This window comes from Python bivittatus, unplaced genomic scaffold (genome assembly GCF_059951505.1).
Source record: "Python bivittatus isolate LINGU-HERP-01145 unplaced genomic scaffold, Pbiv_v1 ctg000390_np1212, whole genome shotgun sequence".
Classification (NCBI taxonomy): Eukaryota; Metazoa; Chordata; class Lepidosauria; order Squamata; family Pythonidae; genus Python; species Python bivittatus.
Genome location: NW_028277070.1, coordinates 664,379 through 689,203, shown reverse-complemented (window position 1 = coordinate 689,203; position 24,825 = coordinate 664,379). Strand labels below are relative to the sequence as shown.

The 24,825-nt window shown below is 48.2% G+C and overlaps 1 protein-coding gene across 2 annotated transcripts; it reads right to left on the bottom strand.

Annotated features, from left to right (window-relative positions):
• Window positions 1-320: 320 nt before the first annotated feature.
• GGT5 (gamma-glutamyltransferase 5) lies at window positions 321-19,584 on the bottom strand. 2 transcript variants are annotated; one of them, XM_088143736.1, is made up of 12 exons: window positions 19,262-19,584; window positions 14,763-14,893; window positions 14,352-14,441; window positions 13,390-13,585; window positions 11,561-11,721; window positions 9,329-9,475; window positions 6,570-6,706; window positions 5,290-5,480; window positions 4,198-4,295; window positions 3,199-3,311; window positions 2,587-2,697; window positions 321-1,371 (listed from the first exon to the last, which is right to left on the bottom strand). In XM_088143736.1, the coding sequence occupies exons 1-12, from the start codon at window positions 19,435-19,437 to the stop codon at window positions 1,225-1,227; spliced, it is 1,698 nt and encodes a 565-aa protein (XP_087999862.1). In that variant the 5' UTR covers window positions 19,438-19,584; the 3' UTR covers window positions 321-1,224. The 2 variants fall into 2 exon arrangements, with proteins under 2 accessions (XP_087999862.1, XP_007437440.1); XM_007437378.3 differs by lacking the exon at window positions 19,262-19,584 and adding an exon at window positions 18,845-19,215.
• Between the last annotated feature and the right edge of the window lie 5,241 nt (window positions 19,585-24,825).

The window sequence follows — 24,825 nt, the reverse complement described above, 5'->3', positions numbered from 1 at the left end:
CTGGACTGCATGCCAAGGGGCCAACGGGAAGCCGGCCACATTGCACTGCTGGTCCCAAGGCTCTTTTGGAAGGGGAGGGCAATTAAAATGGGCTTCTAAAGAGGTGCCCTGACCAGACAAAATCAAAACATGAAATCCTTAAACATCCTCCATGAGCAATTCTCAGCCTAAAATAATCTGTGTGTGGGGAGGAAGGGGGGTTGAAAAGAAAAAAGCAAAGCCATGAGATTTGAAAAGAAACAGACCAACAAATAATATGTGAAAATATATTTTAAACTTCCTATAGAACAAATGTGCATTAGGAAATAGACAAAGCTCACCATCCAGAATGACTCTCCCATCCCTGGTACAATCCCCCCTCCCCGCTTCCTCCCCCCGCCCAGCACAGTAACAATCAGAGGAAATGCAGCTGCTGGTGAAGGCTCAGCAGGTGGGAATGCAGGGGTTCATCGCTTTCGCTTTTAGCAGGAGACACAGGGAGAATAAGCGCTCACATTGACGGCTTTGGCTCCGAAGTCGTGCCCCGCCTCCCCAGCCGGATCTCTTCAGCAAACCATTAATGGCTCTTAGGCTTAAAAGTTCCCCAAAGCAGACCCTACTCAGGCCGGGGCTGCTACATCTGGTCCCCGGAGCGTTGGCTCATTTGCTTGCCCAGCTAATTGCTCGTTTTCTCCCTGAGCAAATGCGGCTTCCAAGCGTGAGCGTGGAAGGGGCTTCAGTCACGCCGGCTGCAGAGTTACTGCTCTCCTCGGGCTTTCCAGTCCAGAACGAGCTTTCCAGGAGAATTTGGACTCCTACCCAATACAGGCTCAGCCTTCTAGACTCCCGCCTTGCCAGCCTCAGGGTGGGAAGCCCAGCCAGACTTTTTCCCTGGACATCCTAGGCTTCCAGCAGCAACACATTCTTGTCGTCTCAGGACAGAGAAGAAGTTACTCCAGCAGGACTCAGTCCAACACACCTCTCCCTCCCGCAGGAGACAGATTTGTGGCTCAGCCTCTCCAATTCTACAGAACTGATGTCTCGCGGGTGCAGGGCAAACAACAGCAAGAAGTTAGGCCTGATGGAGGAAAAATGTGGAGAATAGTTTGGGTGTGGGTGTGTGGTTTGCATAGAAATGTATCAGAAGTTCCTTGCAGCAGCCTCTGTGAAGGCCAAAGGAGAAGGCCAAACCTCCGGAGAAGGTTAACAGGTTGCAGGAGAGTTCGCCAGAGCTTTCCCCAGCTTCTAATAGCCCGAGGCTTCCCCCTGTTTCCTTGGATCAGAATAAGGGAAGACGCAGGAGCTGTCCTGGGAGATGCCCTGCACAACGTTCAGGGGCTGTTGCGCGGTGCTGACTCGGTGCCCCATGCTTGCTAAAGCCTTCGCGAGGTCCTGCAGAGAAAAAAGCACCAGTAAGCCCCACACACCCCCTTCGAAGGCTTCCTGCACAGCTCTTTGGACCATCATCATCATCATCATCATCATCATCATCATCATCATCATCAAACCAATTTATATAGCCGCCCATCTCACCACGCCCATTATGTTAGGAAGGAGGACTGACCAGCAGCGGTAAGAGGCAGGCCCCAGCAACACCCTGAGGGAGAAGACTGGGTTGGCCACTCCTGGGCAGATGCAGAACGGGCCGAACTAATTCATCCAACAGGGTCCGCAGGCCTCATTCTCTATATTGACCCACAGGGCAGGACCAGATTTAGTGGATTAAAATTACAAGGAAGCAGGTTCAGGCTGGTCACAGGAGGAAATTCCTGACAGCATGAGCTGTAAGCCAGTGGAGCAAGCTGCCCATGTAATGGTGAATTCTGCTTTGTTGGAGGTCTTCAATCAGAGACTGGATGGTGGTCAAACCGGCTGTAGCGAATCCCACAATCGGGACTTGGACAGTCTCTAAAGTCTGAGTCTCCCCTCTGGGAAGATCAGCTGGGCAGGGAACTCCAGGGACAGGAGGAGACTGCACAGAGCTGCATAAAATACCCCAAAATAAGTTTCTGCACTATACTGGTGACTTCCCCATCTGAGGAATGGACAAGAGTGTTATTCTCAAAACTCTCTGCCTCCACTCTCCAGCTATACTCTAGGCAAGTCCAGCAGGTCCCACTCTTCTGTCTGGGTCCCAGTTGTCTCCCACACTTTCACCCACTCTTCCTAAAGCAAATGACTGATCTTGCCATTTCTCTTTTTCACCTGAGAGAAGATCAGGAGGGTGCCCTGCAGAAGGAGTGGGAGCAGACACCAGAGGTGGAGCCTTACTCTTCCCAGTTTCATTTCTTTTGATTTATTGGAAGGCCGGCAAAGTAGCTGCAGCTCTGTGAGCATCTCCCCACCGCAACAAACGCTTCCCACAATGAGATGGGGGAAGAGTTCCCACACGGGCTTGATTACGTTAAGAACTGGACCAAGGCTGTGAAGTAATGGAGCTGGTTCTCCTGTCCACCAAGGGACAAGGGGCTGCTTTCACCCAGCCTTGCTGCTGTGAATATTTGTTCATGAAGCCGTTGGTGTCTGCTGGGAGTCCACTGGCACAAAGTTGGGGAAGGGAGGAGGAGGGAGGGAGAGAAGAGCCAAGAACCAAGTCCCACGTCTCACCGGTGGAAACTGCTTCTCCACTTGAATGGAGCTGCTACTGGTGGCATAGAGAATGGGAGCTCCAATGGCTTTATCCAGATCGTACCCAAACCATAACTTATTGGCGATGGCCTGCAACAGAAAGAATCCTTTGATAAACCCATGGAAGAAAAGTCTAGCCAGAAGCATCCTTGTGAAAGCTAAGGAATATTCATGGGGAGCAATTCAGTGGATATGACTGATTTAAATTGTATCAAGGTAGTCTTTTGCCCCGACTCCTCTCACTTTTTGAAATGCAGTGTCTAGCCAGTCACAGAAGGTCAAGTGCTCCTCCCCCCCCAACCCAAAGTGGCACATTCCTGTAATTAAAAGGGATTTAACCGCATGGAAAAGAGATTAAACTTGAAAGTGACTTTTCAGAGGAAAAATAATCCCATCAGGCTGCCATCGGTTTCCTCTGACCACATCTCAGCTGAGAAGAAGAAGCACCCTCTTCCAGGAAAATCACAGCAATGGAAGAAAACACTCCAGGTGGGGTGGATTTAGGACAAGACTTTGGACAGAACTAAGGAAAGCTTGTGGGTCATCATCAAGGGCAGCTCTTGTACAAGGCAATGAGCTTACACGGCTTACCTGAGCTACAGCAGGGATAATGAGGGGCCCACCTGAGCCTCCAATTATTAGCTTGGACTGCCCACCTTTAGAAAGAAGAATGGACGGTGTCATGGAGGACGGAGGTATCTCTCCTGGGGGGACAACAGGAGAAAGCGTTAGCTCCCTGCAGGAGCCACCTCTCAGGAAAAAACACTGACACAAAGGCGCCACCATGCTTACACACTTCCTCAGCAGCAATTCCCACGGTGATCTATAGGGCTTGTTTATACTGTAGAGCCATTCTAGCATCTCAGAGGAAGACCCAGTGAGCTCAATGTGACTTACTCCCAAGTAACTAAGTAGAAAATAGCAACTTTCATTTGTTGGATCCTCTATGGCGGTCAAGCATCCAATAAGGAGCAGCCCGAGCAGTTAAAAGAACTGGCTCTTCCCTAGGAAACTTTGTCATTTTACCATATGTTAAGAATCACGTGAGAGAGTTGGCATGAAGATCAATGGCTGTATGACTGCCTCTGAAGGCCATCTCCTAGGAGACTCACAGTCAGGTGGCCACTGTGAGAACAGACTGGCAGACTAAATGGGCCAGGGGTGCAACCCAGATGTTATGTTCTGATGTTAAGCCCAACGCCCTGCTCAGGGCAGGGATCCAAACACCAGCTTCTCTGGGCGGATGGCTGCCCAGCCTCCAGCCATCAGTTCTCTGGGTCATTGGTTTTGGTGCCCAACTGCTCTTATGGCTAAGAAATTCCTTTTAACCTTCATTCAGAATTTGCTTTCCTGGAACAAGGCCATTATTCTGGGTCCTGCATTTGGGACAGGAGAGAACCAGTGTCAACCTTGCTTGTGGTCCTACTTTTGGGAGATAAGAGACACACACCCCTGAATAAAATTTCAGCCTAATAATTAAAAGAAAACTTTCAGCAGATGTTGAAATCATCCTCTCAGGATCCTGTCCCGTGGTTGAAGATGCACGGTAGGCATTTTGTGGGGGTTCTTTGGGGGGGCAGTGGCCCTCACCTGGAGAAATGTCTTTGCTAGACCGCTTCATGCAAAAATCAGCAAGCTCATTGTTTAAGATGATTCCAGTTTGCTGCGAATATACCATTGAGCCAAACCTAAGCACAGAGAAAGCACATGGGAGAGGGGAGGATACGGACGTGAACATTGCACTTGATCAAGAGGATGCTGCGATTCTGGCTGTGTGGCTTAAGATAATCTCTCTGAATGGGGCTCAAGGGGGCTCAGTTGGCCCCTAGCAGCAGATGGAGGTCTGGCAGGCGCCTCATCCACCTCCTGAAGCAGGTTTTGAACAGAGTGTTAGATGGGCAAGTCCTGGAAGAATCTTGAGGCCCTGAGGCCTCCCCTGGAAATCTGATGGGGATGCTGTATGTGCTAGCCTGTAAAAGAGCTATATCTCAAGGCCTTAGACCTCATGACCAGGAAAGCAGTCCCAGGAGACCAGCAGGGAGAGGTCCTCCTGATCTCTCCCTGCTGAATGGACAAGAAAGGAATGGGGACAAGGGGAAGACAATGCTTTCTGCTAGATTTTCCCTGCCCCAAACTATTGGAGTCTGCAAGCCAGTGGAAATAGTCTCATGTGTCCTCAGTGAACCCTTTTCCTGCCAGCCTCAGCAACTGCCTCCCCCCTCAGACTGGGCATTCTTGGCACTTCTGCTGGGAAATAAAACCTCTCCTTGGGGAGGCAAAGCTCCCCTGCTGGCTCAGAAGCTCTTCAGAGGGGACTTCTGGATAGGCCAGGCCTTGACTCAGCTTGGTGAAGGTGGCAAGCAGCGTCCCCAACAGTATATTAGCTTTGCCTGTGGGACCTTTGGTTAATAAAGGAGAAGCAGGAGCATGCCTGGAACCGACGGTGTGCAAAAAGCACAAGCCCAACTGGGGTCAGCTTCAAACACAGAATTGTTGGTGGACCCTGCAACTGGAGGTGGTCTTCAATGGAGTTACTACAGATGCTTCTGCAGAGACCCTAATTGGAAGGATGTGGGGAGGGGGGGTGTCCACAAAACCGAGGGATAGACTTCCTGGAAGTGGAGGGCCAGGGTTGTCAAGGCTCCTCTCAGCATCACAGGTCCACTGCTAATGCCCACTTACGGGTGGTTGATGGTGCTGGTGGCTGACACAGCACTCCCATCCTCTGCCAAAACAGCTACGTGTGAGGTGCCGAAAGGGGCCGTTCTCAGCTGTACCAGGTCATAATGTGTGGCTGGGTGGTCACCACGGTCGTCGATCAAGTGCCTGACGTGGTCAGCAAAGGCATCTGAAATCAGCTCATGGAGAACCTCCTGAAAGATGGGCATTCCAGTCAGGTGAAGGAGACCTGCCCTGGGTGTACCTGATGCCCCCTTCCAATCTGCTCACAAGCCAAGAGGGTTCTGAACAGAATGTGGGGTTTCTTGACCAACTCTGAGGACCACTGAGTAAGAGAGGGTGAAGTCACTGGCCTCAGAGTTTTCTTTCCCAGCAACTGAGCAGCACAACCTATTGCACAGGAAAATACACTGAAGCTGTATACTTTCAAGGTGCTCTGTGCAAAGGATAAGGGGTGCGGAATACAGGAAAAGGAAGACTCCCTTTTCTGTATTAGTACACATAGCGTACCGATGCCAAAAGTCAGAGCCACTTTCAACTGAATAGCTAGCTTCTTATCCCTCTAGCTTCTGAAGGCATCTTAATCCAATACGAAATCAGCAAAACTTTTATATGTTCCTTGTTCTGCTTGTAAATTTGAACATTTTATATTTATTCAACTTCTCTGGGCTGTTGCAAAGATCAGTTTTTTGCATGTTAACTACAAATTCAGGACTCTCTTTTCATATACTGCTTGCAAACCATGATGAGGAGAGAAAGATGAGGCATTCAGCATTTAAATGCTGATTTTCATGATGTTACCTAAAAATTGGCAGTTCTTTTTTTGTGCATCCCCCTTTGTGTTCTCTGGGCCATTTGCTCCCTTCAAAAAAATGGGAACGCTAAACTGCAGGAAAACATCCAGCTTATTTCTATAATGTTTGGGGGACAATGAAGAACTACCTTGCAAAGAATGGTGTGGAAATACAGGTTATAAATGGTAAATACGTAAAGAATAAAACAGATATTAACTTCCACCCTTCTGGAAGTTAAAAACAACAATAAGAACAACTTTGTCCTTATTCTCCCTCCCTCCCCATCACTAAGGTGAAAAATTTAACAAATGAAGGGATGGAATCAGTATCAAATATTGCCTAGTACTGACTAAGGTACTGGGAGCAAAGTACCAGTTTTTGACACAACCTACTAGACATAACAGTGGGGAATCATGATGACTGTGAACACTGAGCTGCTGACCCTAATGAAATTCCAAAAATTTGAAGGCAGTCCCAGAGGAGACCTACCTCTTTTATATTAGAAAAATTAGGGTCATCTAATTTTGCTTTTTGGCCATTGGCAAACTTCAAGGTCTCTGCAATATAGTGATAGGCCTTTGCTCTTCTGTTTGGTGCTTCCATATCCACTTTGGTGAAGTTGAACCCTGAAAGACAAGGAGAGTTGTGGATTACTCCACTCATCAATATACTTAAACTTATTTTAATTTAATACCGAATTACAATTGATTTAATACAATTAATTTAATACAGAATTACAACGTTTTGTAAAATTCTATAGATAGAAGAATATTGTTTCCACATGCTAGTTCTTGATATCTTTACTCCAAATACCAAGGGTGTAACCAAGAAGAACATATGCATTCTTAACACACAATAATTGAGCCCATCACATTAATAATCCTATTGATGTGAGCCCAAAATGTGGTACTAGGACAAGAATAAATCAAACAAGTTAATATTCCAATTCCTGAGTTGCATCTCCAACAGCAAGGTGATTGCAACCAACCATTAAACATTTCCCTAGATCCATTTTTGGTTGTTGCTATATTATCGTAAGATCATAGGAAATTTATTTCACATTGTTTAACTAAGTTTCAGGCTTGTTATTCTAGAAATCATATAAATAACTAATATCAACTTCATGAGCTTCAGCTTCCTATGAAGAAAGTTTATTGACTTACAAGACAAATTAAGTCCTCCAAAACTGTAGAACTTCAAAACCAGCAATAACATTTGGACCAAACACTCTGAGATAAATCAAGCTCATTTTTATCTCTGCCAAAGTTTTAAAAACAGCTTTCTTTGAACTGAATGGTTACAAAGTAATAATGTTATCAAACTCACTTCACTAAAAAAAAATAGATTTAGATCTTGTTTTTAAACTGAACTATCCCATAAACGAGTTTTTCATGGGAAAAGAGCTCAGGTCTGCATTCTTGCAGCACTGTACTGAGATCCCCAGGCCAACAGGGATTCCAATTCTTGCCACGATTTCAAGATACAGTAATAATTCTCAGGTTGAGCCTGAAGAGTTGAATGCTAAAGTTCCTTGTTCCATCTACTAACCAAACTCAGATGAAAGCCCAGCAGGAAGACAGAACATGTGTAAATCTACGTTTCTCAAAAGGTAAAATCTTGCAGGATGTTCTTACCGAGGACATGTATTTGATATCTTGGAAATTAGTTTAAAATAATGTCACGTTCTTTACAGGAAGGACTTGCATAATGTAAATTAGCATTCGAGCATTTGGTAATTAGCCAAATTACCAAAAAAAAGGCACCCTGGCATGAAATGCCATTCACTAACTCATTACTTAAGGGTTGAATAAAATATATCAGTCCAAAATAGGAAAACTTTGGGGAAGTTTGAGTCAAAATCCATTTTAAAGTACCAAGGAACTCTACCAAAGGCTTTCTCAGCATCCAAAGAAATTATAGCTCATATCTTGTCTAATCTGAGGAAGCAAGAACACCATTAAAAATACATTATTAGAAACGATAATGGATCAATAATCAATACAGCTATAACAATACCCTGTAAATTAATCTACAGGCCAGAGCAGCTGTTAAAATTGTGGCATTCATATTTATCAAGGAAATAGTTCTGTAATAAATCTGGTGGAATTCATGCCGAGTTTAGGAATAACTGTGTCATTTGTCTTGTTAAAACTAAATGGAGGTAATGTGGGGTTTTTTGGAAAAGGCAGAAACAGGAAAAGGCCAGTATACTTTTTATACTAATCTTCTGGAAAACCATCAGGGCCAGGAGTGTTTTCCAATGTCACAGAATAATTGTAATGACAAATACTTGAAGTGAAGAGTATGTAGCAAAATTAACAACAGAAAATTACTTTACAAAAAGAACTCATTTTCGGTAAAAAAACCAAAACCAAACCCCAAAACCCAAAACCCAATATCCCGTCTTTTCTTGATGAAACTTATATACATTCCTCATTTGTATATTGAGTAGATACTACAATATTACATTAATTTTTACAAACTTACAATAATTGCATCAGTTACAAATCTGAAGGACAATATCTTACTGGACTTTCCCCAGTATCATTCTGCTTTATGCAGTGGGATAACAATTCTACTGTATTTTGGAAACAAGCTTCTATGCAATAATTTGGTCTTGAATAAAAACTGCAGCAGGGCCCCACGCCGCAGACAGTGATTTCCCTGAGTTCCCCTTAATGCCAATAAATAAACAGATGCCTGTCCTATCTTGCTCAGCTCTGGGCGTGGAGGATTCTAGGCTTCATAGGTGAGGAACTCAGGCTCTGGACAAGGAAAGTGGAGTCCCTAGGGCAGGGTTTCGCAACCTCGGCAACTTTAAAATGTGTGGACTTCAACTCCCAGAATTCCCCAGCCGGCAAATTGGCTAGAGAATTCTGGGAGTTGAAGTCCACACATCTTAAAGTTGCCGAGGTTGAGAAACCCTGTCCTAGGAGGAAGGATAGCCCTCTCTGAGTAGGCTGCCTCGTTCAAATTCTGTTGTGGAAGAGTTCGGGCTTGTGCTTGACTTGTGGAATAAGTTGCAAAAGACCACGTTTTTTACTGCCAGCTTTTTCTTCAGAACAGCTGAAGACTGATCACTGATGGTGAGTTTCCAAGCTGGTTCTCCAGAAACAGCCTTTCTCAATCCTGTATTACCAGAATCCCCACCACATGGAAGCCAGCTGTAATTCTTCCCAAGCTGGGCACAGGCTTGGTAATTTCACAAAGAGGCCTTTGGAGCCAAGAGCTGCACCTTGCTCATTTACCTTTTAGGACATTGAGGATGAAGAAGAGGACAGCTCCTGCTGCTGGCCGAGGGGCTGAGTATATGGTATATTTGTCCAGTGAAATATTCAAGGGCTTCATCAGTTCAATATGATAATTCTCGAGGTCCTCCAGTGTCAAGGTGCCACCTAAACAATCAGGCATGACAGCAAAAGAGAGTGAATCATTTCAATCCTTGTAGGAGGTAGTGCTTTTCAGAAAGGAGGTACATAGTCCCTCTTGACCTGAAGCCAGAGGAGACTCTGCAAACCAGAAGCAGATTAGACTCTACGAGTTGCCATACTGACCAACAGATGGCCCTCAGGACTATCTGCAGCTCATTTTTCTCTGCCCCTCTTTCTGGAAGGAAGATCTTGGATTACCTATCTGTAATTAATTGGACTTCTGCGCAGCTTCATATGAAAGCTACTTTGGAGGAAAAGTGGGAGTGTTGCCAAGGCCAACAGCTAGCTTAGCAGTTACAGAGTCTTTCCCCGCTTGGATCTGATTATGGCACAAACACGAATGTATCACGATTTTGCCTTTTTCTTATCTGCAGCCCATACCTCAGTCAACTTTACATCATCCTTAGCTGGTGTTTTCTCTTTTCCCTTATCCCAACATCAATTCTGCATGGATATAACCTCATATATTTCACTGACCAACCTGCAAGTGGCACTGAGGTCCCTAGAGGTTGGAATCAGCCTGGCACCTCTTGGCTATTTGGGGCCGAGTCAAGACCTCCAGCTCCTGAAACCATTCTGTTCTGGGCCCTGGGAGGCTCTAGTTCTTTCAACAGAGGCTTTCCCTTCTGTAGGCCAAGTCTTGGAGCCACCCTCTGGCCAGGTGACCAATCAGCCTGAACAGCAGCTGACCAATGAGGGTGGTGGAGCAGGCTGCATGGTGAGGTGGGAGGAAGAAGGAGAACAACTTTCCCAGCACCTTTCAGCTGTTGTTGGCTGCTTTGGAACACTGGCTTGGCACTCCAAAATCCATATGTAAAATTAACCTGATTTTCTACCAACAGTTGGTTTCCTTTCAATGAAACATTATGCAAAACCAGAGTGAGTCTTGATAAATGGTCAAACCGCATGGTCTTAGCCATCTGACAAAATTCACCTCTTCAAGAGCTGCTTCTCAAATGAAGAAAAATTATTTGTGGACATTTTCCTGCCAACTGATTACGTTGGAAGCAGGCAAGGGTCTCTCTCTCTCTTTAATGTGCCTGTATTCTGGAAATAAGAACAGCATGTCAGGCTGTACCTGTGGAAGGGTAGATCACCCGTGGGGGCAACTAAGGTTATGCTGCCATTGTTTTCTGCTGGCTTAAGAACTGGTGGAGAGCACTTAAACTCAGCCACGAGGAAGAGCCCATAGTCAACCCATTTATGCCACCCAAACTGCTAACTACAAATTCAATGCTCGTCAATGCTCCCATCTGACCTAAAGACCTTACGGTGATTAAGGAAGCAGGGGACTTCTATTAAATATCAGAGGAATGAATTCAGCACAAAACGGTGTGATGTTTGTCCTCTCCGATCGTTGACTGAAGGGTAAAAGGATAAAAGGGTAAAATTTGTTGACTGAAGGGTAAAAGGATAAAAGGGTAACATTTTCTATAAGCTACAGGAGATATTTACAAACCTGTGTAACTCACTGCTTACCCTGGACCCTACCTTGTTTGTGAAAAGCAGGACAGAGCAAGACCCATTTCTGTCTTCTCTGCACTCTTGCAAGTTATCCATGAACTCTTATTACTTCCTTCTTGTTCTTTAGCTGTGGTAAGACATGTCCTCATGCCCTTACTGCAATGTTTACTCAGAAGCCTTTGGAAAGACTTCTGTCAAAAGGGGTCCATCTGACAAAGAACTCAAAGCCTTGCTGGTGGAGAAAGTGCCTGCACAGAAACTAAGATGCCCGCTTAGCTTCCTTTTTCTGTTATATCTAATAATTCTTGTTTTTCACTAGCTTCTTCCAGATCCTTTTAAAAGGGAAATGAAGGTATCAATGAGGTCAACCCAGACCAAGCCAGAACACTGTGTGCAGTCACACGCATTTTTGGCAGATGGTATAACACTGCTTCATTTCACAGAAGCTGAGAGCCTGCTTCTCTCACATCTCAGACTCAGAGATCACCCATTCCAATATTAAACAGCACGCAAGTTATTCGCTATGTGTCTGGCAGGAACATAAAAGGTAACATTGCTTGGGAGAACTGTGCAATCTTGTCCTACCTTCAGCTCTTACATCTTGCACTAACTTTTCTGCTGTCTTCCCAGTGTAGAATTCTTTGGCCCCATTTTCTGCCACAGCTTTTAGGGTTTTCTCTAGGGCTGACCAGTGTAAGTCCTCTCCACGTCTCAGGACAGTTCCTTGATCATTGCAAACCAGTTTGCTGAAAGAGAGGGTACAGAAGGAGGCCCGTCAGCAGTTTCTGCTCTGGAGGCCCGCCTGCGTAAGCCTTTATTTAGCCCAGACAACGAACTCTGGCTACCTCCCAAGGAAGGAGATGGGTCTCTAATCTGTCCCCTGATATGACTTTCCTTTAAATACTTCATTTCTCCTGAGGCAGCATTTAGTCATACTGGGGGAGAGATTAGAGAACTATCTGAGTGAGTGCGGTTCCGTGCATTTCCAAATGTTGCATTGATGCACTGATCTTCTTCAATCGTGTGGCATTAAAGCTCCTGCGGATGGGAGTGGCTGAAAGCCCAAATGCCAGTGGCTAGGAGGGGGAGATTCCCTCTCTACTCCTTGCCTGAAGTGGGGCTGGGGCAGCTGCTCCCCCTTGGGGTGCCACCTAGAAGCATGCCACCCCTGAAAGGGAAAGTAAAGGCAATGTCTCTTCAGCCGCCCCCCCCCCCCCCGACTGGGCAAGAAGAGGTGCTGCCAAGCCAGATTGGTAGGCAAGCAATAATCCTGTACCTCAGTAAAGACTGCTTGGGGGCAGCAGGGAGAGAGAGAAGAAAGAGAAGGCGAAACTCTTTTCCTATCTTGGCTTATCCTCCTTGGGGCAGCTGGAAGGATGAGGCCAAAGTCCCTCATTTCAGAAGCGAAAAGGAAGGACACGCCAGTCAAACACCAGGAGATATTAGAGAAGATGCAATCCGGGCTAAAAGGCAGCATGGACTTGTGAATCACAAGCTTTATCAGACTGACCTTCCTGTTTTGATTGGGTAATTTTATGGATAGCCTTTTGCAAGGCACTGAAGACTGGCTGTTCTCCAGGGCATTTAGGTCAGGTGGACCGATGAGCTCTGGTTGGGTGCCGGGGTGGGGGGAGTTAGATGGGGTGGGTTTGTGTGTTTTGATCCCGTAAGCTGCCCCAGAGTCACTTGTGTGAGATGGATGGCTATATAAATAATATAAATAAATACATACATGGAATAATGGGAGGGTTATCACAGTATATCTTATTCTGGCAAAGCAGTTGACATTGTACCTCATATTTTAATTAGCAACCTAATTAAACATGGTCCACTAGATGGATCTACTGTTGGCTTGATAACTATATTCAAACAATATTCATCCTCAGTTCCTGATCAAACTGGAGGGTGGCAATGCGGGGTACCACAAGGTTTAGTCCTGAGTCCTCTCTTTACAATGACTTGAATAAAAAAGTGGAGGGAATGGATAACAAATTTGCAGAAGATACAACATTAGGTGATAGATAATACCCTAGAAGACAGATATAACATTTTAAAAATGGTCATAGATTAAAGAAGTTGATTGAAAATAAAAGATTGAGCTCTTCACATTGAATTTTAAATTTAGAAAACAGAAATCAAATGCACAAGTACAAGATGTGGCTGGTAACAATAGGTGTGAAAAGGTCTTGGACTTGTGGCTCATCAAAAGCTGAATATTAAGGTTCATACTAGAGAACCTGAATGACAATTTCATATTCCTCTTTTCCCAAATTCTCTTCTACCAATCAGCATTTTGCATTGTTATTTTGTGGTGGGCAACTATGGCAAAATGATCTCAGCATGGCCACATTCAAAATTCCTGTAAAGGATCCAAACAGGATATTGACCTGCCACATTTAAAAACCTTATCTTACCATAAGGATGTGTTCCTCAGAGGTGAATTAAACTCCAGGTATTTCAGAAACTGGCTCAAAATGTCCGGTACCCGAATTCCAAGGCCAAGCATCTCGATGGTGGGTTCAAAAAGATCCTTCCATGGCAATTTGCCGTAGCGTAGGTGAGCTTCTTCATAACCACGAAGCTCCCCAGGAACAGCAATCCACTGAGCCCCTATATAAGCAAGGCTGTTGACTTTCTTACAAATAACACAGAAGCTTCTCAAATTATGCTTCTATATATCACCCTAATTGCACTATTAGACTGCCTGGGATAGTTCCACAATTTCATATGACTTGCAAAAAACATACAGAAATCAGCTGAAGAATCTGAGTGTCTACCTGATCACTCATCCTAGCAAAAACCTTTCAGATGCAAGCATGGGAGGAGATTTTAAGGGTCATAATCCAGAAGAGAATGGCGGTTCTGATGCCCACATGTATGTTTTTCTCTGCTTAATGTATGCTTTTTCTCTCTTTAGGATTAAAGAGGGCAGGTTGCTCCACATCTGAAATTCTATCAGTCTATATACAGTGATATCTTGCTTATGGCATCTATGCACTGTTTTAACTAAAGTTTGTTGAATAAGTGGTCTCATTCACACAAAATTCTAAGCCATTAATCATGGGCTGCAAAACTCAGCTGGGTTCACACGCTGGACTGAAGAAACTTATAATGGTTTTGGGGGGAGTGAGTCCAACCAATGGGTTGATACCATCTTACATGCACCTTGCCTCTGTGGTGAAACCGCCTCTGGAAGGCTCTTTTCCCAAGACAGCTTCATGTTTCTTCCAGTGAGAAATGAGATCATCTCCTGGTGTACCACAACATCTACCAGGGCAATTCTTCCAGAGAGATCAAGGGCCTCAAGCCTCCAAGCACATATTTCCTCCCAAACCCCACTGATCTGAACCACTGCATTACTGAATTGTACAGTTACCTGGAAGCAAAAAGTGTCCACACTGATCCAGCAAACCTTCTGTAATGTTTTGGGGAGCCCTTTCACGAGCATTGAGCACCTCAATTTTTCCTGCAATCCAAAGGAGAACACATTGAAAAATCCACCCACCTTTCATGGAAGTGATGAATGACCACAAGCCTGACAAATTTTACCTAGATTCAAATCTCAGATCTCTTATTTCACACACAAACCCTTATGTCACACACAAATTTTCATTCCACATCTAAAGCCATAGTTTGTCGGTAGCTTACATTTTATTTATTCCTTAGGATCTTAGAAAACAGGATTCAGGATAGCAAAAAAAGAAAACCATCTTTTCTGAGGAGCAGTGCATGCTGCCACATCGATGGTCCCACCTGTCCAGTTCTTCTCGAGGTTGGCCGAGCCTACCTGTGGATGCGTTGTAGATGGTGAAAATAACGCCTCCGCCCAGGCCCATGCTCTGCGGGTTCAGGACGGACGTGCAGACCAAGGCTGCGATAGCAGCATCTACTGCTGAGCCCCCACGTTTTAAGATGTCCCTGTTGGGCGCAAAGAGGACAGAGCGCTAAAACCCGGCACATCAACACTGGCAGCGGAAGAGCTCTCCTGAACAACGAGGCACAGCGGGGCTCTTCAGAGGCGGCCGGGACCACAACGGCAGCAGCGCCTACAGCTCAAGCTATGCGGCTGCCTGAGGGGAGGGAGCCAATGGGGCTCTTCTACCGGCAGAGGTGAGGGGCCAGCGGCTGCTGCTTTAACGTGGTGGGGAGAAGGACTTCACTTGAGGGCTGCAGACTGTCTTTGGGGATGCAGATTAATCCACACAGCACAAGCAGCTCTCTCTTCCAGGTCACGTGGTTCTGTCTTCACTGACAAGGAACAGAAGACCACGCAGGAGACCATCAGCACAGTGCATCAGCAGGAAGAGACAGGGAAGCGTCTACCCCAGCCTTTCTCAACCTTGACAACTTTAAGAAGGGTGACCTTCGACTCCCAGGCTGGCTGGGGACTTCTGGGAGTTGAAGTCCACCCCTCTTAAAGCTGTCATGGTTGAGAAACGCTGGTCTAGACAGCCAGGGATTCCAAAGGGCCGCGTGCTCGGCTGTTGTGGTAAAACAGAAGCTTACCAATGGCCACTGGTGACAAGAAACTGTCCTGAGAGGTGCTGATAACCGCCGATCATGAGCCAGGGAGTCGGTGTCTGCCTGGCGTCGACTCAGCAGAGCCAGCAACTCCCTTCCCGGCCTCCCCACAGAAGGCTGGCCAAGCAGGGCAACGGCCTTTCCAGGCTGTGGGGGCTTCCCCCTCGGTGCTTTTGACACCCGCCCCGCAGTCTAGAAGGAACGGGTCTGTGGGGGGGAGGCGGGCGAGCCCGGTGCCCCCAACAGAGAGGGAGCTTGGCCCGGAGCCGCCGCCGGGCTCAGTGCCTTCGGCAGGTACGTGGCGCCGTCCCTGCAGGTCACCGGGAAGCCCTGGGTCAGCTCTGGCTTGTCCCTGGCGGGGTGGCGAGGGAGAGTCCCCACCCCGCTCCGTGCGCTCAGCGGCTCTCCTCCCGGCGCCTGACCGAGCAAAGGAGGAAGGCGCAGGAGGGGCACCCGGCCCCGTCGGCCAGCTGCCCGTCGGGCCAGAGCTCAACTGGCTGGGCCCCCTCCCGGCTTGGTTTTCCCAGGGTGTGGGGGGATCCTACTGGCCAGGGCCAGCCTTCTCCCAGGCACCTCCTTCCTTCCAGCCGTTGTGGGAAAGAGGCGCCTTCGCCCTTGTCCGGGAGCAGCAGCAGCGGGAGGGGGACCTTGCCATCCAGCTCTTGGTCCTGCCTGCCCAGAAGCCGACTGAAGGCCCTCAAGAGCCCCCTTGAGAGGTGGGGGGCGGGGGCGGGGGCGAGTTCCCCTCTGCTTTCCAGGAATTTCCCCTGCAGAGCAGCCCCAAATGTCCCTCCCCACCCGAGCTTCCCCTTAAGTGGCCCCTCTTGGCCCCCAACCCTGGATTCTTCTGTCTAATATCCCATGTGGCTGTGGCTTTAGAGGCCCAGCAGGACTCTGCCCTAGAAGCAAATATTATCTGCACGCGCCTCCTCCCGATCTGGCCTCTGGAGCCCTGAACCCACGCCCCACTCATCTGGGTTCAGGCAAAGCCAGGGCTGAGATTCAGGAGAATGCAGTCGCCTTGGCTCATAGAACAGCAGCTGTCAAAACCCTGTGGAGACCCGGCAGCATCTTTTCCTGAGCTCTAAATGCGTTTTAGAAGACCCTCTCTGCTCCCCATGGAAGGGTGGGATTTGGTGATGTGCCCTTGAGGGACATGGAGGGGAAATCCCGGGGCATCCTTGACCGGGACCTCCTGCTCAGGTGTGCTCAGGGCTGGAGGCTGAGCCAGGTGCCCTTTAGCCTGGCCTGGCCTGCGGAGCTGCTGGCTCCCTTTGCCCGGCCCGGTCAGAGCCTCTGCACCTTTTTATGACCGGGCCGGTCCAGCAGAACCTCTGGGAAGTGCCACCCTTTGTGCCCTCTGTGAGAAGGTGCCGCCTCTGAATTGTGCAGAGACAAGGGGAGACTTTTAAGCACGCAAAGTTTGCTAACCTCACTTTCTAATCACATTTGGAAATTGCTTATCTAACCATCTTAAAATTATTAGAGATCTTCGGAATGACAAATTGGGTGGGTCTATCTTCATTTTTGAATAGAAAAATTAGAAAATATAGAAAATTTAACTATAATTTTAAGAACTTAAAGAATTTGAAATAAATTGCAAAAAGCTAAATAAGATTTTGAACTAAGAAAGTTATAAACAAATTAAGGGTCCAGACAAATCTGGAATACTGAAACTTTTACTATAAGATTCTGGAACTAAGTATATTAAATAAACAGTTTTTCATGGGAACCAAAATCATCTTGTCTACTGTCAGTCATAACAGAAATAAGAGAGGTCTCTTATGATTTAAATCAGACATTAGAGGGGACTAAAGATTCCAAGCAAAAGAAAAAAAACAACAACTTTGCCTTTGCCTTAAGATTGGCATTTACAAAATGACACAAAATACAATAACATTTGAAATATTAAGGAGATATTTGAAGAATGGGGCCAGAAATTAGTAGCCACAATATAATAATATCAGTAATGATGTCTGCTTCTATGGATAGACTGGGTCTATGACAGGCGTGAAACAAATCTTGCTGGATGCAGAAATGGCAGCATCAGAAATATTGGGTAAAAAAGAGTGGAGATTACAAAACAGAGAAGGCATTTAAAGTGGAACAGGTGACAGGCCAAGAGAATGACCCAGATAAGGACTGGATATATAAAAGAAACTGGCTGAAGTTTTAAAAATTAAAGGGGAAATATAAATGATAAACCAAGAGAATGACCTGGAAAATGTCTTTTTGTTGGATTTACAAAAGAGGCTTGTTAAAGTCTCAAAGAAGCCTATGAGATGGGATAAAAAAGAGAGATCAATCCTATGACAATGTGTGAATGAAAGATTAAGATTTTCAGAGGTAAAAGGAAGGAATATAAAATTGGTTTATTTGATCAAGGTTAAAATAAGACATGTTTTTATGAATTCACTCTTTCTTTCCTTTTTCTTTTCTTTCTTTTTTCCCATTTTTTTCTTTCTCTGCACTTTTTATTCTCTCTTTTTACGTTTCTCTTTCTGAGTTGTTTGTATTAGTTTATTACTGCAATTAAAAACTTTAATAAAAATTATATTAAAAAATGTGTGGTGAGCAATCCAACACACAAATGCATGGAGATTGTTGTTGGGGGCCCACTGAGGATTACTGTAGCTTTATGGGGTTTGTTTTGAAGGACACTAACGCTTCCTTCACTTCAACAGCCAGTTTGGACCTTCTTTGTTCGTTCATTTGTGTTCATGGAAAGGTCTGTGTGTCTGAAAGGCGATCTTCCCAACTCAGCTTTGACCTATTAACCCCAATGCATGGTATCCCAGAGATGATGTACCCCCCTAATTATGTTTTGTATTTGACAAGGGCATCATAGAAAGATACGGACAACTGAGGTCTCTAAAGATCTTTGGTCCTGCGAGAAAAAGGATTCCAACAAGACTGAAATCCATGTCTAAAGTGGAAATCTAACTCAGTACAGTATGAGCCTAGTTGCAAAACAGCAACATATGCTTTTTTTTAAAGAGGCCACCTCTTCTGAACTCTTCTGAACTTTTCTAGGAATCAAGCAAAACAGAGGGTTCACGCATTGCAATAAACCCTTCCCAATCACAGTTTGTTGAGTAAACCATAATTGCCTGGGCTTATGCTGAGCCAAAACCAAAGAAACCATATTAGCGATAAGTGCAATGAATGAACTCAGCAAAGTTTAAAAAGTTAGCAGCTTACTGAAGAGATGGCAGTAAACCTCATTACAGTATATTACATGCTCTAGGGAAAGTTTTAAAAATTATTTGAAATTTATTTATTTAAAAGATGTATATGGCTGCCTGTCACACAGCAGTGAGTCTGGGCAGGTACAAAGTTAAAACCCACCATTCCATGGTGAGCTGGCCTTGCACGGCGGAGGTGGTGGGCGCTAGAGGCGCCTAAGAGGTCGCAGGGGCTCTTCCCAGATCAAAGTCGAGAAGCTCTGAAATGCCGGAGAGGCGCAGCTTCGAGGTCCGCCGGGCATCTGCACCGCCTGGGGAGCCGAGCGCTGGGCGAGTTGGCCGAAAGGGGCCGGGGCGGCAGAGGGAGCAACCGCCATCCTCCCCTGCTTGGCCGGGGGCGTGCGAGATGCCCGCGGGATCGAGGAAGGAGACCCGCGCTGAAAAGAGCCGTCGGTTCTCTCCCCGGCCCCGTCTGCGGCAGCTGCAGCAACATCAGCGCCCCGCTCGCCGCCCCCCGACGACGCGCCTGCCCACCCATCCGCCCCCGCTCGGCTGCCTGCCTGCCTGCCTGCCTGCCTACCTGCCGACGTCCGAGCACCTGCGCGTGTCCGCGGCCACGGCCGCGCGCCCGTAGCGGGGAGGGTCGCACCTGGGGCTGCCGAGGAGCAGCGCCAGCAGCCCTCCGCCCACCGCCAAGACGGCCGACAGCAGCAGCAGCAGCCCCGCGCAGCAGGCCGCCCGCCTCGAGAGCCCCATCGCGGCCGCCGCGGCTTGCGCGCTCGGCTGCGTCCCCCCGCAGAGGCGCCCTTCGGAGCAGCTCCCGGGCCGGGCTGCCGCTCGGGGGCTGGGCGGGAGGAGGGACGGCAGAGCCGGCGAACCCGGCCTCGCCCCCTCGAGGCGCACCCCTTCCCCTTCCCCTTCCCTCCCTTCCCCTTCCCCCGCCGGCCGCCGGGCGGGCGGGCGGGCGCGGCTTTATCCGTCGGGCGGAGAGCCGGCGCTCGGGCTGGGGCTGCAGCCGTCGAACGCGCCTTCTCCGTCCGGGCGCGGGACTTCCCCGGAGGGTCGCAGCGGACGCTCGGCACCGCTTCCTCCCTTGCCGGGACGTTTCCCGAAAGTAGACAAAGAGGTCCCAGCAGCTACGTCCCTGCGCGGGAGAAAAGCCGCGCTCCAGCGCCCTCGCCCGAACCCTCTCGGTGACCCTCTTCCAGCCCTTCCTTCCTGCCCTCGCCCGCTCCTCGCTCGCTGCAGCCCGGCCGGCCTTCCTTCCTCCGGGTCCTCCCTTTGCCGGCGCAGAGCACTGGGCAGGCCGCGCAGCCGGGCAGAGGAGAGAGCCCCGGGATCCTGGAGCGTCGTGGCTGGACCACCACGAACCCCCAAGGTTTCCATTTTAAGGCCCCCCAGCCCCAGCTGCACTTAGCATAGGCACACCGTGCTAGGCAGCTTCTCCCCTTATCTGCCCCCCTCCCCTCCCTTCTTCTCAGCCCATAAATGCCGTAAATAGCAAATCTGGAGAATGACACAGTGGCCAACAGGTTGGAAGAGGCCAATCTACATTCCGGTACCAAGAACAGGAGATTTAACAGAGTGCACACAAACAACCGCACAGGATCCTTAATTTCATACTCCAGCCAAATCGTGCTGGGGTCACCCAACCCAGATTAGAGCTCCACATGGAAAAAGAGATGCCAGATGGCTTAGAAAGGGCTGAGGAACACAAGACATTCTTGCTGATGCATGCTGGGCAACTGAGGCCAAAGCATATTGAAAAGAAGGCAGCGTGTGCTTCATCAGTTATGACAAGGCCTTCGATTGTGCTGATCACATCAAGCCGTGGAAAGTGCTCGGAAAAATGGGATTCCCAGAAGACCTCATTGGCCTCATGAGGAACTTATAGACAAGTCAAGAAGCCACAGTACAGGCAGAACATGGCGAAACAGACTGGCTCCAGGTTGGCAAAGGAGTGTGACAAGGCTGTATACTCTCCCCTTATTTATTTATTCAACCTATATGCTGAATATAAAGGGGAGCTAGATTGGAAGATGAGCATTAAAATTGGAGGAAGAAACATCAATAACCTGAGCTATGCTGGCGACACTATTCTGATACTTGAAAATGCAAGGATCTGCAAGCTCTAGTAATGAAAGTCAAGGAGCTCAGTGAAAAAATGGGATTAAAATTAAATATAAAGAAGACCAAACTAATGACAACAGTAGGACAACCAACCTTAGAACTGCCAATGAAGGTATTGAAGTGGTGGAGAGCTTCTGCCTTTTAGGATCAACCACCAATCATGAGCAGTCAAAAAATATGCTGCAGAGGAGCACTTGGTAGAGCAGCCATGAAGGCCTTGGAAAAGATATTCAAATACTGTGATGTCTCTTTGTAGGTACAAAGATCAGAATCGTGCAAGCCGTGGGGTTCCCTGTGACCCTCTATGGAAGCGAAAGTTGGACTTTGAAGAAGCAGGAGAGGAAGAGCGTTGGCACCTCTGAACTTTGGTGTTGGAGAAGACTCCTGAGAACACCCTGGACAGCCAAGAAAACAAACGGATGGATCATTGAACAAATCAGCCCGGAGTTCTCCCTCGAGGCACAAATGACCAGGCCCAAATTATCCTACTTCGGACGCAATGCGTGAAGGCCAGCTCTCTGGAAAAGGCTCTAATGCTGGGAAGGGTGGGAGGAAGAGGAGGAGAGGATGACCAGCAGCGAGGGAGATGGACTCGGTTACAGTGGCAATAGAGGCTCCATTGAAAGAGCTGAAGGACCAGGTTAGGGATAGATCGTCATGGAGAAAATTGATCTATGTGGTCCCTAAAAGTCAACAACAACTTAATGGCCCATAATCAATTTTAAAAAGTCCACAAATGAGGCAGGCAGGTTTGTGTCATGATCAGCTGTGCTAGAATGAAAATAGTCTTTTCCCCTTAAGCTGGCACCACCCACCCCAAGCTTCAAGATGTGTAAAAGTCTGTGATGCTTTGCTGCCCGTTAGCTTGGAGGCCAGGTCAGCTCACCTCTTGCAGGTCTGATTCGGGGTGGGGGGGCATGGCGTCTCTTCTGCTTGCTGGCTGAGTCGCTTGCTTGCCAGGTTCACTAAATCTTTGCAAGTTGTTTTCCAGCCCCTCCTCAATCATCACAGGGCTGGAATGCAAACTCAGAAACTAATCAGCCTCCTCCAAGGGAGACTTGCTCTGCATCTTCATTAAACACTAATGACATTATAATAGAATTGCTAAAAGGTAAAGGGAACATACAATGTGTGAATTCCAAATCTCAGTACTAGGTCTAGGGTCCCATATTGGTTAAGCCATAAAGGGGCTTGTTTGGTGCCGAGTTAGCATCAAACCTGGTTTATGGCCAAAGTGTGCACCCTGATAGCCACTCCAGAGACCTCCCAATGTTGTTGCCAAAGTGCCATTTTTAATGTGATGGCTGGATGACATTAAATATATGATCAGACAGTATTTCAACTACTGTTCTTATTATTGTCTGACTTTTTATTTTGTGCAACTCAGTGCACTGTGAATATTGCACCCTGCTCCTGTTTTCCCCACAAACCACCCTGGGAGGTGGGTTGGGTTGTTTCCAATTTCCAGTCCGACTGTCCATGAAATCTTTAGTCCTGGTCTCACCCACTTCTTTTGGAAGTACAGCTCCTGACATGTCACTGATACTCTAAAAGCAGCTCTAGGCCCCAGTTTCTCAACCTTGGCAACTTGAAGATAGGTGGACTTCAACTCCCAGAATTCCCCAGCAGCACAGGTCCGACAAGCCAATCTTCTACTGTGGGTATTGCAGCCTCTTGAGAAGGAGATGCACTGCCTCCCTTAAGGCTGGCGGCCCCCTCCGCCTCCCCATCCCTAAGGCCGGTACCAATGCATGGACCCACCCACAGGCACCTCCTGTGCCATGTTAACCATCCAGGAGGGACCTGGGCCTAACTGATAGGTGGCCAAACTTACACTACAGAGGACCTTGTCCACTTTATGGGCAGTCACAGAATCAAACTCAGTTTAGACTGAGGCAACTCGTCTGGACCTGTCCAGTCAGAATCCAACTCCTATCTGTGAGATATCATTAATGCTCTTCCCCATGGCCCTGTACATAGTCCCATGGCCTGTCCCTCACCACCAATGAACGGTAACCCTACCCAGGGCTGCAGCCAACTTCAGGACTCCATTGCGAACTCAGCACAGAATCCAGCATCTCAAGCAGGGAGGGACGAAGCAGGGAGGGCGTTAAAGCCATAGCAATCCCAGCCATTCCTGTAGACCCACCTTCGGCGGAGGGCCTCGTGCCCAGTTATCTGTAGAGCAGAGCCTCAGAAAGCCCTCAGTCACTCACAGGTAACAGTCGCCCCTCTCCTCAGGGTCTCGGCTGATGCAGAGCCTGAAACTCGGGGGAATATTTTCGAGAGGGGAACACCCCCCTCTGGGCCTGCCCAGGGCTTGGTGATGGATGCCAGGTCGGTGCCCTCATCCACAGTCGAGTCATGAGGGCAGCCTTATTGCTCACCGACCTGGCATTCAACGGCAACAGCCAAAGTTCAGGGCACCCTGATCCAGAGGGTGAACACTGAGGGCAGGACGCTGGGATTGCTCTCAAATGACGCTCCAGGCATCCCTGGGTGCATCCTCCCCCCCTCCCCCAGATTGCTACCATATCTACTTCTGCCCATCATAGTTCCAATAACCCCACTGGCTTCCCCCTGCCCCAACATTTCCTCCCCTGTCTGGTTCCTCTGTTCCACACCAACAACAGATTCACTGACCAAACACCTGACCCCTCGCACAAAACCATGGACTGCCTTGTCCCAACCAAGCCCCCACCAGCTGCTCTGCATTGGCACTCTGCTTGGGTCCTATCAGGGAGCCACGACAACTCTGGTCTAGCCCTGCCCTGGCCCCCCTCCCTCCAGATTAGGCAGGCAAGTGAAAGACCAAACAAGGCCCTGATGGGGTGATGTCCCGGAGCCCAGCAGAAAGAGAACCGTGGAGTCCTTGGGGTTCTCTGAGCTTGGCTGTTTTCTTGCAAACGTTTCAGTACTCGGCTAAGTAACATCTTCAGTGCTAGAATGGGATGGGGTTTGCTCTCTGTTTATATACAGTGTTTATGTACAGTGGAAAGAGAACCCCTAGCCGGACTGATTGCCCCCCAGCCTGGCATTCCCAACAGCACCAGACTCCATGCTGCATCTGGGCTGAAGGGCACCCCCGGTTCCTCAGGCTCAGGCCAATACCATCCCAGGAGATGCCAGACCTACCTGCCCCCACCAAAGGTCCAGGGGAGCAAAGGGGAGCACACTGTCACATTCCCCACAATACTACGCCTTGATTGGCCCCTGGTCTTCCCAGAAAATGGGCTTGCCTCCTTGGCCTCGGGTCTCATCATGCCAGCCTCACCAACTCCCCACTACCTCCGCCCTCCTCTTTGCCGGCAGCCTCACCTCATCCACCAACCTTGGGGTCACGCTGCCTCCAGCCACACCCAGGACCCTCCACCCCTCACCGACCTCCGCAGCAGCTCCTCTTATAAAGGGTTTGCTTCTGAGTGTCCTGGAAAGTTTCTGCAGACACGTGCTTGACGCTGTTATGAAGTGCCCTGGGACCCAATTTCTGAGCTGAGAGCAGAACATCCCAAGAGCTACCAGCACACCAAAGGGCCTTCACTGGAGAGCTACCCGGGTGCATGTTTGGGCCATGACAACGTTAGAAGATGTAGGTAAAGTTTGATTGGTGCAGGGTTATCTCCAGGAACGCATCTCTCCATCTGAGTCAGCCTGACCTCTCCGATTGTGCCTGGAGAAGCAGCTGGCTGTCCCCCATTTTGGGGAGGGCAGGGCAGGAACAAAGCCCAGAGTCGTTGCTTCTTCCTGATGGGGCTGGCCCTCTGGAGTGGCCTCCCATGGGTCATTCGATTGGCTCCAACCTTGTCCCCCTCCCAGAACCGGCTGAAGATGGAGCTTTTCCAGGAGCCATTTGGGTGGCTCAAATGGCTGTTGATGGCTGGCTTCATGTTGGGTTGTATGTAGTGTGTTTTGTTCTGGGTATCTGCTATTGCATTTGTTAGCTGCCAAGAATCCATTTGTGATTGTGGTGAGATACCAGTTTGATGGATAGGCGGATAAGTAACTAGTATAAGC

What these genes read in the sequence shown, in the direction of transcription:
- GGT5 (XM_088143736.1), bottom strand. Translation starts at nt 19,437, where the DNA reads ATGGGGCTCTCGAGGCGGGCGGCCTGCTGCGCGGGGCTGCTGCTGCTG. An exon ending in TGGACACTTTTTGCTTCCAG is followed by an intron (nt 13,586 to 14,351) that starts GTAACTGTACAA and finishes TTGCTTATATAG; the next exon opens with GGGCTCAGTGGATTGCTGTT. An exon ending in CTGAGGAACACATCCTTATG is followed by an intron (nt 11,722 to 13,389) that starts GTAAGATAAGGT and finishes CCTCTCTTTCAG; the next exon opens with CAAACTGGTTTGCAATGATC.